The sequence below is a fragment of the Setaria italica genome, chromosome V (genome assembly GCF_000263155.2).
Source record: "Setaria italica strain Yugu1 chromosome V, Setaria_italica_v2.0, whole genome shotgun sequence".
NCBI lineage: Eukaryota > Viridiplantae > Streptophyta > Magnoliopsida > Poales > Poaceae > Setaria > Setaria italica.
In genome coordinates this window covers 15,240,448-15,253,064 of record NC_028454.1, presented here as the reverse complement: position 1 = coordinate 15,253,064, position 12,617 = coordinate 15,240,448, and the positions used below count along the sequence as shown (strand labels likewise).

Genomic DNA, 12,617 nt, shown 5'->3' with positions numbered 1-12,617 from the left:
TGGAATTCTCCTTCGCCTTCTTCATCCTTATTGATTTTGCCTTTACCCTTGTCTTTTCTCTGACCAAATTCTTCGGGAGGTGGTCGTGCGGGTAGGTCTTGCATTACTCGGTGCATGCTGTAGCAATCTATCGCTGAGTGTTTGCTGTTTGGATGCCATGGGCATTGTTTCTTGAGTAACTCGGTGAAGGTGGGCCCTTTATAGCGTTTGCGGGACCCTTTCTTCCCTGAGTTTGTCATAGTAGCAACAATGTTGTCGGGTTTGCGCTTGCGGTTTGGATTACCCGAGTAGTTATTTTGAATATCAGTATTTCGGTTCCTATCTTGTTCATGACTATTGTTATTGTTGTCGCGACCGCGGTTGCGATGGGAGCCGAATCACTCACGCTCTTTATCTTCTTCATCTGCCCATTGTTGTACCATGACTTTGAGATCTTTGACGGTGGCTGGACGACATCTGCCAAAGTCTTGGTATTTTCGACGATCGTAGAGGCCATTTTGAAAGCACTCAATGACGTCTGTTTCTGAGATGTCGACTATTGTAGCCTTCTTTTCGAAGAAATGGTGCACATAGTCATGGAGTGTCTCACCTTCTTTCTATTTAACTTGGCTTAGATCGATTTTATTGCCTGGTCGAGACATGGAGCCTGGTCGAGACATGGAGCCCGCGTAGTTATTGGTAAAAGCTTTTGTCAAATCCTCCCAAGAGTCAATGGTTCTGTGCTTGAGTGACTCAAGCCATGTTAATGGTGCGGGTTCCATGCATATAGGAAAATGAATGACCTTTGTATCGTCGTTTCCTCCGACTGCTTGAACTGCTAGTAAGTAGCACCGTAACCATTGAACTGAGTCTTGCTTGCCATCGTACTTGGTGATCCCTGTTGGCTTGAACTTCTTGGGTAATCTAGTCTTCATTACCCGTGCGGTGAAAGCAGGAAAATGGTTATACTTGTCGACTTCACATTCGCGTTCGCGGCGACTATTGATTACTTCCCTTAGATCACTGAAAATTGTCGCTTCGTGATCCTTTCTGCGATAGCGAGGGATTTTCGCGGAATTGGTGCAGCTAGCGTCTCCAGCGTCCTTATTTCGTCTTGGGGCCTCGCGTTCATCTTGCCTTGGCTGGTTGACTACTTCGTTGCTTTTTCTTTGAGCTTCACGATGGCCACCATGGACCGCGACATCTCTGCTGCCGTCTTGATGGGCCGAGTTGCGAGGAATAGATGGGATTGAGGATTCTTTATCGAGTAGTTTGTAAGCTTGCTCTGCGAGTTGCGCAATTAACCCATTGCCTCGCTGCGCGAGTTGAGCTGTTAATTCGTTGTCTCTGTCATGAGGTATGAGAGTTGATATAAGATTGATTGAGGCAATTGCTGCGAGTGGAGTGTTGTGTTCTCTAGCTTGCACTGTGTCGAATGCTCTTTCGAGGTTCATGATAGGGATGTTTATAGCTAGTAGTCGGCGACGATCCACTCGGACAGCATTACGTGCTCTTCATCGATACCTTTGTTTAGAGGTTTCATCTTGTGGGGCGTTAGCTGATGACTCACCGTCCGAAATATTATCGGGTTGTATAATTTGTCTAGGGGTTCTTTAAAAACTGGTACCCACGTTATCGTTTGGTGTCGTGATGACAAAAAATTCCCTGTCTGGGTAGTAGCTTCCAGAGCTTGATGTTGCAATTTCTGTAGTGCTTTTTTCGTGGTTTGAAGTAAGTGGGACGCCTTCTTGATAGGGAAGGTTGTCTATGTGAGCGACAAGGTGCGACTCATAATCTTGAGCAAGGAAGGATGGCTTCATCCCAGGCCAATAAACGAATCTGCCTTGCGGGGTTGAAGTAACTACCAAACTTTGAGCTTGGCCTAATAAAGGAATTTCTTGGATGTAGTTCGAGTCGTAGTCGCAGTCCTTGACTGCCCCGAGTTCGGGTTGGGTTCGAGTGAGGAAACCTTGGTGGACCTCGGCTGCGTTGTGGAGTCCGCACGGGAATCGACTTCGAGTTGAAGCCACCTCCCGCCACTCGGCGTCGCACAACGTCATCGCACGCCACTGGTCCTCTCGCCTCGCGGCCTCCGCCCGCGACTCCTCCTCCTCTTTGCGCGCTACAGTCGCACGCCGTGCCCGGCGCCGCTCTGCTGCTGCCTCCTCAGCCGCAATGCGCCACTCCACCTTCTCCTCCTCCTCACGCCGCTCCTCCTCCTCGGCCGCCGCCCTGCGGCCGCGCACCGCTCGTGGCCGAGCGGTAGGAGGAGGTACGGAAGGAGCCCTTGGAGCTAGCCGGGAGTGCCAGCACCACGCCGGCCGGCAGTGGCGCACCGACCACCAAAGCCGCGGCATCCGCGGGCCTCGCACTGCCTGCGCCCTACGTGCCGGCACCGCCCGCGCCACCCGCAGCCGATGCTCTCCTGGAGCTAGCCATGGGGAAGGTGAAGGAGAGGTGAAGGAAGCCGCCAAGAAGAAGGGGAGGGACCCGCCGCGAGCACCCGCGCGCTGCCGCCTGCCGCCCGCGCGCGCTGCTGCTCCTGGCCGCCACGTGCCGCCTTCCGCCCGCGCGCGCTGCTGCTCCTGGCCGCCACGTGCCGCCTACACCCACGCGCCGCCGCCGCCAGGGTGGGCCCACGCCGAGCGCGCAATGGGGAGCATAGGAGAGAAGGGAGCTCAGGTACGGGGAGAGAGGAGAGGGGCAGATGGGAAGGAATTAGGCTCTGAATATCAATTATTGACCCAATAGATCACTTTCCATTCCACACACCCATAAAAGGCAGCTTTGGAGTACATATAGGCCAACCATGGGTAGGTGGCTTAGAAGCTAAGCAAATCATCTCAAGAGCATCTAAAGCAGTAATTGGTGATAAGGTACATGTATGCATGAACCACCCATGGATACTAGTGCTCACAGGCACTAAGCGCACACGGGTACTACTAATACATTATTCTATCACCATCACCATCAGTACTTTAACAGGTATCGTTGAAGCAACCGAGAAAGCGGTCACTCTGTGTCTGTGACCCAAGTCCGACACTCATATGAAGATTAGAACATGTTTACCATACAACCAGGTTACACTTCGACATGAACTGTTTTGCTCCAGCCTGCAGCCACGGTAGATCGCCAGACGAGAGCCAGAAACTGCCTGGAACTGGAATCACATGTGCTAAGGAAAATAATAGACTGCCATAGGTGATCGGGCTCACAAAACCCACTGGCATTTTTTCGATCAATGACTTCAGCTAGTGAACATAATCTTTTACAGAAGCAAACCAACCTTCCTCTTGTCTTCACAACATGGAATGTATAACCATAGCTCATGCTACAGGCTAGAGGTCAAAAGGAGTTTTAACATCAACAACACACAGTTCTCTCCAGCTCCTCATCTAGAGAGCCATAAAAGCCAGATGAGTCAACTGCAGGACATAGACACCAAGGCGCAAAATAGAGGTGCAGCTAATTCAGGAAAATTTTGGCTCTACTTTCATTGTGACCACCGGCCAACCATTACAGACAGACTGAATTCAGGCTGACAGGACCCAAACGTGACTGAGTAACATGATTCTTCCCCAACCTGAAGCTCCAATCCAGATATCTAGGGCACATTTTCCGAGTAATCATGTGACCATCTGTGTACAAGAACAGTACAAAACATCACTTTAGTGAAAACATAGCAAGATAGGCATACCTTCAGTTCAAACTACTAGTGATTAGGAGCATACCTTCAGGTTTCAGCCAAAGTCGCAATCCCCTGGTCCATCAAAGAAACTGAAATTAGGAGTGTTATCTTCCGCTAACCATGACACGGGATCATCCCAGGGCATGGGCATGGCTTTATCTTCATTTGACCAGTACGACTCGAGCAAACAAGCCGCCATCTCAACTATCCTGCTGTTGTCATGGTTCTGGAGATTCTCAATCTTGTCCAGCCATTCATTATCTTCAATCATTTGCGCATACATGTTGACATTGCAACCCCATGGGGACTTGTCGGCCTCCCCAGCCTTCAAGATATCATCAAGGCCCTCCAAACAAACCATTAATATACTAGTGTCAGAATAGCTAAGCAAATCACAAAACGCCTTGATGCAACCCTGGCTCACAAGATACCTAGCAAACAAAGAAAGTGTTAGTAAAGGAATGGTAATTGCTTGCATTAACGCACAGAAGCACAAAATATGATGGAGAACAACTAGCATACCTTTTCTGATCATGTGTCCCACCAGATGCTGCATTAGCGATTGCCCAAGCAGCTTCATACCTGACACCAAACTCAGCGGTATGCATCAGATGTACCAAAGGACCAACCATGTTCCCATTGATCACACTCTACAAGCAAAAGAATATGTATTAAACCTCAGGAATAATATAAGCAGCGAACAGGAGATCACTTCAAAAATAACATGTTCACATCCAACAAAATAAGAACTAATATAAAAGGTTTATTCCCACTAGGAAGTTATACTACACAACAAAAAGGATATCAGCGTTTGAATCTATATGATCTACCACCGCCCCTATCCATTCGCAGTATAGCAATATGTTGGCTCAAAGTTTACAACCTGAATCTGCTCCTTGTTTCCAGCCATGATATTGGAGATGATTCGACAAACTTCAGGTTTTATGCCTTTATTTCTATTTGTTGTCAGAAGATTCAAAAGATAGGGAAGTGCTTGAAGATCAATGATACACTGCAGCAAGGTGAACCATTAATAAGCGGGGAAAAAACACAACCTAGGTTAATCAAGGGAAAACAAAAGGAAAAAACAAATCAGCAGATTACAAATAGCAACACTATCATTATATTCGGGAGGTATACGTACACATAAGTAATCTTCCAATTTTAGAATTACAGATAGAAGTTGGATGAACATAATATGAACATTAGGAGGAAATGGTCAAATGGAAACAGATGCACATGTGATTGCTAAAACAATTTTGTTCTAGCACAAGAAAATATGGGAAAGTTCTCATAATGATCAGAACCCTACTTCTTTAACGTGAAGGAGGTTAAGATAAGTACATAACAGTGAATAAATCAAGTAGAGGTGATTATTTAAACTTTAAATTTGAACTGTTACCATAACATATACAGCACAAAATATTAATGTCATAACAGTAAACAATGGTGAACATTACTAATAAGTTGCAGATAGTAATAACACAGGAATGACCGGTTTCTAGACGTTTTTGAATGCATGTAATACCATTATATCAATAATATCAGAATATATAAGTTAGCAATTCAATGTTACTGGCACATACAACAGGAAAATATCTGTTAGAAAATAATGAATACCTGAATCTGGGCATCATCCCTACTGACAATGTTACCAATCACATGCAGCACAGGAATGAGCACCGAAGGTGAAGAATGGCTAATAAAAAAATTAGTAGCTTGAGAAACAGTTTTTCTTTTTGTTAATGCTCAAAGCAAAAAAAGAAAAAAGGGAAAAACTTACTTAAGGAGCTCAACAAGCTGAGGGCATGCTCCAGCTTCAATCACAGCTTGGATATTGTCATTACCACCATCAGACAAGTAAGAAAGGGCCCTGCATGCATTACTTAGGACCTCAACATCTTGAGAGTGAATGAGTTGTCGCAATACTGGGAGTGCTGGCTTCACCTGCTCAATCACAAACCAATCAACCAAAGTAGAATAAAATAGCATATATGGCCACTGTGATATCAGAGAACCACCATACATGCTCAAAGTCGGCCTGTGACAAGCCATGGCAGATGTTTAAGAGGGCCCAGCTGGCCTTGTGCAGCATTGAGAGTTTGGCATGTCCGCAGAACTGCTGAAGCACAGGGAAGAGTGCACCATGTGCAAGTATCAGGCCACGGCATATTGTGGTGTTACTAGCCATTTTTCCCAGGGCCCACACCACCTGCAAAATCAAAAGAAATAATCCATTTATAAGAATTCCAACTGCTACTAATAATATGAAAAGTATGCACATTACAAACTTCAATAGTTTGATTCTTTACGTGCCTGTTCACGGACATCCTCACTTGGTGAGCTGAGAAGCTTCACAAAGATAAGCATGGCAATAGTATCATCTGCTGTGCGCAAAGCAATAGTGGTGAGAACCTGCTCTACCTCAAACTGCAGCCACAAGAAAACCAAAATAAAAGGTTAAAAAATTGTCTCAAAGTGGTTTCCAATTAACACCACAAAACAGAATTTAATGTGAAATAGACCAGATAACATTGTGATCAACAAGTAAGTAAATCCACATTCTTAGGCTTGCAAAGCAACAACAGTACAACCTATTGGAAGTTTCAAACATAATTCTCAGTTGAACACAGAGTAACTCCCATTTTCTGGAATGTGCAAATGCAATTTTAAAAGGCCAGTAAAGAAATCTTAAAACATGGTGCCAATCGAAGCCACAGTCATGTTATTCTGACCTGGAGCTCAGGGCAGCCCTCCCTAGAAAGCAACTGTATAAAGACAGGCACCAGTCCAGAGCTGACCACCTCTTCGGTCGGGGGGTTCTCTGTTAGTGTTACATGAATATATTGCTAACGATCAGAGCAGCTTAGCATATACATCAATTGCAAAATGTACATATGCATTTTTTATTGGGGGTGGGTTGTTACGATGCAATTTGGATTTGGACAGTTACACGAAGCAACAAAAATAGGAAGCAAATTCATTAGAACCAGATGATCAATAATGTTATAGCATCGCAAGGACGCCCAAAAATTTCATTTCAAGAGAGCAAACGGCAGGGGCAGGAAAACCGAATGGGAAAATAGCAACGAACCGATCGAGAGCAGCTTCCTGAACTCCCTGACGGCCTCCACCTGCACGCTGATGTCTCCCGAGAGCAACCCTTCTGCCAACTGCGCCGGGATACTCCCCAACTACACCAAGGAAACGAACACGGAATGAGGAACAATCATGAGACAGAAAGGGGAAAATCCAAATTGCAGAACCGCCAGATCACAGGATCAGGAAGACAGGAACAGCCCCCAACGAGAAACCCACTCACCCTCGTCTCGGGGACCGGCGACGGCTGCTGAGACCGCGCGAGCGGGGCCGCCTCCCCGCCCGCGGCGGCGCGGCGGGTCTTCTGGAGCGCGCTGTCGCGGCTTCTCTTGCGGATGTCGACCGTGAAGCCCACGCGCCGCCGCCGCCTCTCGTCCAAGTCCGCCGACGGCTTGAAGCTGCTCCGGCGCAGCTCCGTCCGCTCGCTCGGTCGCAGCGACATTGCCTCTCGCCGGAACCCTAGCGGAAGAAACCGGTGGGCGCGAACTGCGCAACCCGGCGAAATGAGGAGGGGAGCAGAAGCGCGCCGTTTTGATTCCCGAAACGGACGCAAGAAGGAAGGAGGAGAAGCGAGCCAGGAGAGAGGCAGGCGGGCGCCGGTGCTTCTGCCGTTGACATGGTGGGCCCGCGGAGACTTTTATATTTCACATTTTCACCGGTCACCGCATACTGCTTGGGGGCACAGCTACCGGAAGCTGGTTAAGGTATTGAACTTCAAAGCCCAATAACGCTCGGCAAAAGCCCAAGGAGAAATCATGCCGCGCCCACGCGAAGACAAAATAATATCCTGGCGCCGCGAAATTTCCTATTCCGTTACAGCTTGGCTTTTCTGACTTTTTATTCGTGGCACGCAATGTTGGTGGCTTCCAAATTGACTTTTTTGCGGGGCATGTTTTGGAGCATCTCTCCAAAAATTTTTCCCCAAACTATTAAGGGTTCTTCTAAAATTTTTTTTCCCCAAAATCATATCATCCCACAGGAGTTCACCAATACTAACTTCCCCATATTTTAAATCAAGCCACGTCAGCACGATGGACCCTCAGTTGGGCGGCCTCCTGGTTAACCACGTTCCATGCCTCCTCATGCACCAGCCCTCCTCTTCTTCCCCATACCGCTCCCCTCCATTTCCACCGAAACAAGGTCCAGCAGCCGGCCAAATTCGCCAGACTTCGGCCATCCCCGTTCAATAGCCGCCGGCCGCAGCTCCGTCAGGTACACCTTCTTCCGCTCGCGCGCCTGCTGCGCCTAGACGTGGTTCTGCAACAGGCATTTCAACCGGTTTCTGCTCCTTGTCCCCCACATTAAGCCTGTGATTCTTCCCTGCCACCGCCGGCTACCCCTGCGCTCCCGCGGGCACCATTAGTTCCTCTACTTGCCGTCCTCCTTGGGGCGCTCATCTACGCCCGCGCCCGACGAGGCCGACGCCGACGCGCAGCCCATCTTCGGCGCCCGCCGTATCTCCTTCCCCCTTCTCACTGTTGTCATCCTCCGCCGCCTCACTCGCCCAGTTTGCTGCTGACGCTTGCCTCCTTGCCACGCCGGTGCCACCCCCTCCTCCACCGTCGGTTCGAGGCCTGGATCTTTGGCCTCAAGGCATTGTTGCGGATGCGTGGGGGTTCAGAGCTGGCGTAGGAGCTGCTGTGATTCACCAGGGGCGCTGCGGGGAATGCTCTACCTCAAGCTGTCGTTGGGGGATTTAGTGTTCCGTCTAGGGGCAATGCGGCAGGGATCCGACAATGGCGAGGCCTGAGGTGGCGCGAGCGGGTGATCTGGCGGGGGCGGCCATGGCGGCGGTGTTTGCCACGATGGAGTAGGAGGCGGAGGCCACCTGCCTGCAGAGCTTCGAGCTTCACGAGAGCCTACCAATGCGCTGGTTCAGTTCGGGGGGTGGAGGGAGGGGAGGATTAGGGAAGGACCGGACTCGCGCAAATACGTAGGGCGACGGAGGTGGTTTTGGCGCCACACATTTTTACAGGAAGGATAGGAAGCTGTTGGAGGTAATTTTTTTTTATTTTCCCCTAAATAAGGTTTTTGGGCAATTTTAAGGAGCTTTTGGAGTAGCTCTATTAAGAAGGGGAAAATAACAGGTGGGCACGTACATATTGATTTGAACTTACAAGTACTGATTTGAACTTTCAAGTTAACAAAACGATATTTTGATGTGCTTGATTACTGCGTTACATGCAAATTTGATATGCTACCATCCAGATCATTTGTGTATAATACAAAATAATGTGCTCAAAAGTAACATCAGCCATCACGTGAAAACTTATGAACAAAGAAGCCAATCATATGGTATCAGCCATCTGTGAGGGTTGTAGTGAAAAGACGGCCGGACATAAATTTTTGGGAGTTGGTTCCGCTTGAAGGAACTTCGAGCTATCGGCTGACATAAATGGTTTCACGAGAAGAGGTTTACCTATCATATGGTATGTCCAATTTTTCATGAAGGGTGGATGTAGCACTCATATTGAAGAACAAGTCGGAGGTGATGAAGTTGAAGCGGAAGAAAATGTGTAGAGTAATGCGGGTGGAAATGAAGAACTCGATTACGAAGAACAAGAAGGTGGAGATGCAGAACATGATGTAGCATCTTGGGAACCAAATGGAGAGGCTGATGAGGGGAAGAAATTCCTGAGTTAGTAGAGTAGATGGAGATGGAAGGAGAGACGGTCAATGGTGCCGTGGATAATGACTCCTCTGATGAGGAAGATGGTTATCCTGTACCGCAAAATTGGTCAAATTATGACCATTCCGCCCTATGGGTGAATACTGAGGAAAATGTTCCTTGGAAGTACGGGGAGAATGAGGTACGCGTGGGGGCTGTCTACCAAAGTGGGGATGAAATGAAGTTGGCTATTAAGAGATGGTCCACTTTGTGTTTGCAGCGTCAGTTCAGGGTGGAAAAGAGTAGTCCGAAGGTGTACGATGTCCGGTGTGTGCGAAATGATTGCCCATTCAGGGTGTATGCATACAAGGGCAAATGGAAGGATTACTGGGAGGTCACTAAAGTGGTTGAGCACCAATGCTTGCTAGCTGAATTGGAAGGAACACACCGCAACCTCACTGCTGAATTTGTTGCTCAATACATGTACCCTCAGATTGTGGAGAATCCAAGCTTCGAGCCCAAGTCCATTATCTGTGCCATAGAGGAGAAGTTCAAGTACAAGATCAGCTACAACAAAGCTTACCGTACTAAGCAAAAGGCGCTTGAGATGAAGTGGGGTACATTCGAAGCATCCTACGACAACCTCCCTGCCTTGTTGCACACCATTTGCCAGGGAAATCCTGGAAGCTTCTATGACTTGAAAGCATATCCAGTTCTTCAGTTTCTAGGCAAACAGGTCCTACAGCGGTCATTCCTTGCGTTGGGTCCTTGCATTCAGGCTTTCCGACTTTGTTGACCAGCCATTTGCATTGATGGCACATTTCTGACTGGAAGGTACAAAGGGACAATATTGACAGCTATTGGGACCGATGGCAACAATCAGGTGTTGCCACTTGCGATTGTTTTTGTGGAGAAGGAGTCTGGAGATAGCTGGTACTGGTTCCTCGAGAGGGTGAAAAACATGATTGTGTTGGACGTCCAAGGGGTCTGTCTCATTCATGATCGGCACAAAGGCATTATACAAGCAATTGACGACCTACAGAATGGAAGTCAAGAGTGTTTCAGGGCACCGATATGGCCGGACTTGAAGAGTAGGTGGTGCATGAGGCATATGGGTACGAACTTTCACAGCCAATTCAAGAACAAGACCCTTACAAAATTGTTCAAGCACCTGTGTAGCCAGAATCAGGAGATAAAGTTCAACCTGCTGTGGAAGAAACTTGAGGACCTCATAAAGAAGCAATGCGAGGAACTAGAGAAGAGGGCAGTCAATAGTGAGGCCGACCAACCTGTATCTCTGGAGGACATCGGGCTCGACGGTCCAAATGTCAGGCGAAGACGGGGAAGATCCATCAAGACCTTCTCACAGTGGATTGAGAATGAACCGAAGGAAAAGTGGGTATTAATTTTTGATGACGGAGGTGCACGGTGGGGTATAATGACGACAAACCTGGCTGAGGTTTACAACTGGGTCCTGCGTGGTGTTCGTGGCCTGCCCCTTGTTGGTATTTGTGGAATTTTACCTTTACCGCACCATGAAGTATTTCAGGGAAAGGTACCAATTGGCTGATAACTCAATGCGCGACAACCACATAATATTTGGGTACAAGATGACATAGTACATGGAGGAAGCAATTAAGAAAGCTCATTTGCATCGTGTGAAAGAAGTAGGAGCCGTGGAACGCCGGTTTGAAGTTGTTTGCAGGGACAAAGTTCGAATGGGCGGGAGGCGCGAGAGACACACACATGAATGCATCCTCAGGAATGAAGGAGTGTGTTTGCTCTTGCCACAAGGCATGTTGCTTCACAGGCATTGCACCCATGTCATTGCTGCATGCTTCGAGGCAGGGGGCCTCCAACCCTATCGTTTCGTGCCGGACTATTTTCTCAAAGAAACCATATGGCAAACTTGGAGGAACGAGGTTTATGGATATCGTATATTGGGAGACTTTGTCAATAATCCTGGGAACGCCGCCCGCTACATTCCTGATCCTGATCCAGAAATGTGCCAAGGATTGGGGCGACACGGGAACAAACGTATTCGTAACAACATGGATCAATCTGAAGCAAGTCCTGATGTCCTTCTATGCTCCAAGTGCCACGAAGCTGGTCACACCTACAAGAACTACCCGGCAATGACGTATGGAAGTGCGAGCACCCAAGCTGCATCTAATAACTAGTAATGTAATGTACTGTCTATCTTGAGTTGTGTTATTGTAACTTGAGCTATCGTCCTTAGGTAATGTAATGTAATGTTTATTTGTCGTTGTGGACAAGGACATAACGTATTTTAATATTTATCGTGGACCCTTCTATTTGTAATGACTCGTATGTGCCGTAAAGTTATGCTGTTTATTTGCAATGTAATGTAATTCAATGTTATATTTCCTTCACATGTTCAGTTCCTTATTTCTTTCAATACTTGTGTTGCAGGTATGGCGGCACACCCAGGTCCACAGGGGTACCAGACTCCTGAGTTGCTCGACCCTGTCTTGGACGGCCAGCACAAGTCGTTCCAGTCAGCCGTAGTTGGTACCACCCTAGGCACGTTTCGGGCTCGTATCCCGCTTGCGACCATGCTGATCGACCGATGTTGGATCCCGAGGTACATCATACTTAGTAATACTTGTGTGTTAAGTTCAACGATTAATTTGTGTAAACTAATTAATTTTTTCGTGGTACAGGTTGAGTGCGGCAGGCCTTCTCCATGTGGCTAGGCTTGTGGAGGGCGACATGGTCGACCATTCAGTGCGACGTGGCCGCGAGAGACCTACACAGTTGCAGTTCGACATGTCATTGCTAGCAGCTCTGCTGGACCGGTGGTGACCGGAGACGCACACCTTCCACCTCCCGATCGGTGAGTTGACCCCCACACTAGAGGACGTCTCAATGCTACTGGGCCTTCCCTATGCAGGGGCCGCCGTAGCCGCGATGGACGTCCCACCTGCCTGGCGCGACGAGCTGCTGGGTCTGTTTGCGGATGTTCCCCACGTTGATGGTGCCCCGCAGTACCACACTTTCAGCAGCTCCCACGGCCCAACAAAGGCATGGCTCCAGCAATTCAGTGTAAGTATTTAATTAGCAGCAAGTCTAAATAATTTTTGTCAATTTTTCTTATTGTTGACACAAGTCTGAAATTGTTTTGCAGGCCGAGTACATGAGAGAGGATGCAGATGAGGCCACAATAGCGCGTCACTTGGAGGCGTACCTGCTGTGGCTCTTCGGCTGGACCCTCTTCTACAC

General features: G+C 48.1%; 1 protein-coding gene across 1 annotated transcript; it reads right to left on the bottom strand.

Annotated features, from left to right (window-relative positions):
- Nucleotides 1-3,181: 3,181 nt before the first annotated feature.
- On the bottom strand, nt 3,182-7,366 carry LOC101773268 (importin subunit alpha-1b). Its single transcript, XM_004968644.4, has 11 exons — nt 6,990-7,366; nt 6,762-6,861; nt 6,403-6,491; nt 5,984-6,097; nt 5,694-5,879; nt 5,451-5,614; nt 5,288-5,366; nt 4,551-4,679; nt 4,190-4,317; nt 3,711-4,098; nt 3,182-3,617 (listed from the first exon to the last, which is right to left on the bottom strand). Exons 1-10 carry the CDS (start codon nt 7,206-7,208, stop codon nt 3,720-3,722), a joined length of 1,587 nt encoding a protein of 528 aa, XP_004968701.1. The 5' UTR covers nt 7,209-7,366; the 3' UTR covers nt 3,182-3,617; nt 3,711-3,719.
- Between the last annotated feature and the right edge of the window lie 5,251 nt (nt 7,367-12,617).

Bases quoted from the DNA above. Each gene is read 5' to 3' on its own strand.
- LOC101773268 (XM_004968644.4), bottom strand. From the start codon at position 7,208: ATGTCGCTGCGACCGAGCGAGCGGACGGAGCTGCGCCGGAGCAGCTTC. The intron at 5,367-5,450 runs GTAAGTTTTTCC...TTTTTTTATTAG, and splicing joins CAGCTTGTTGAGCTCCTTAA to CCATTCTTCACCTTCGGTGC. The intron at 4,099-4,189 runs GTATGCTAGTTG...TTTGTTTGCTAG, and splicing joins GGGACACATGATCAGAAAAG to GTATCTTGTGAGCCAGGGTT.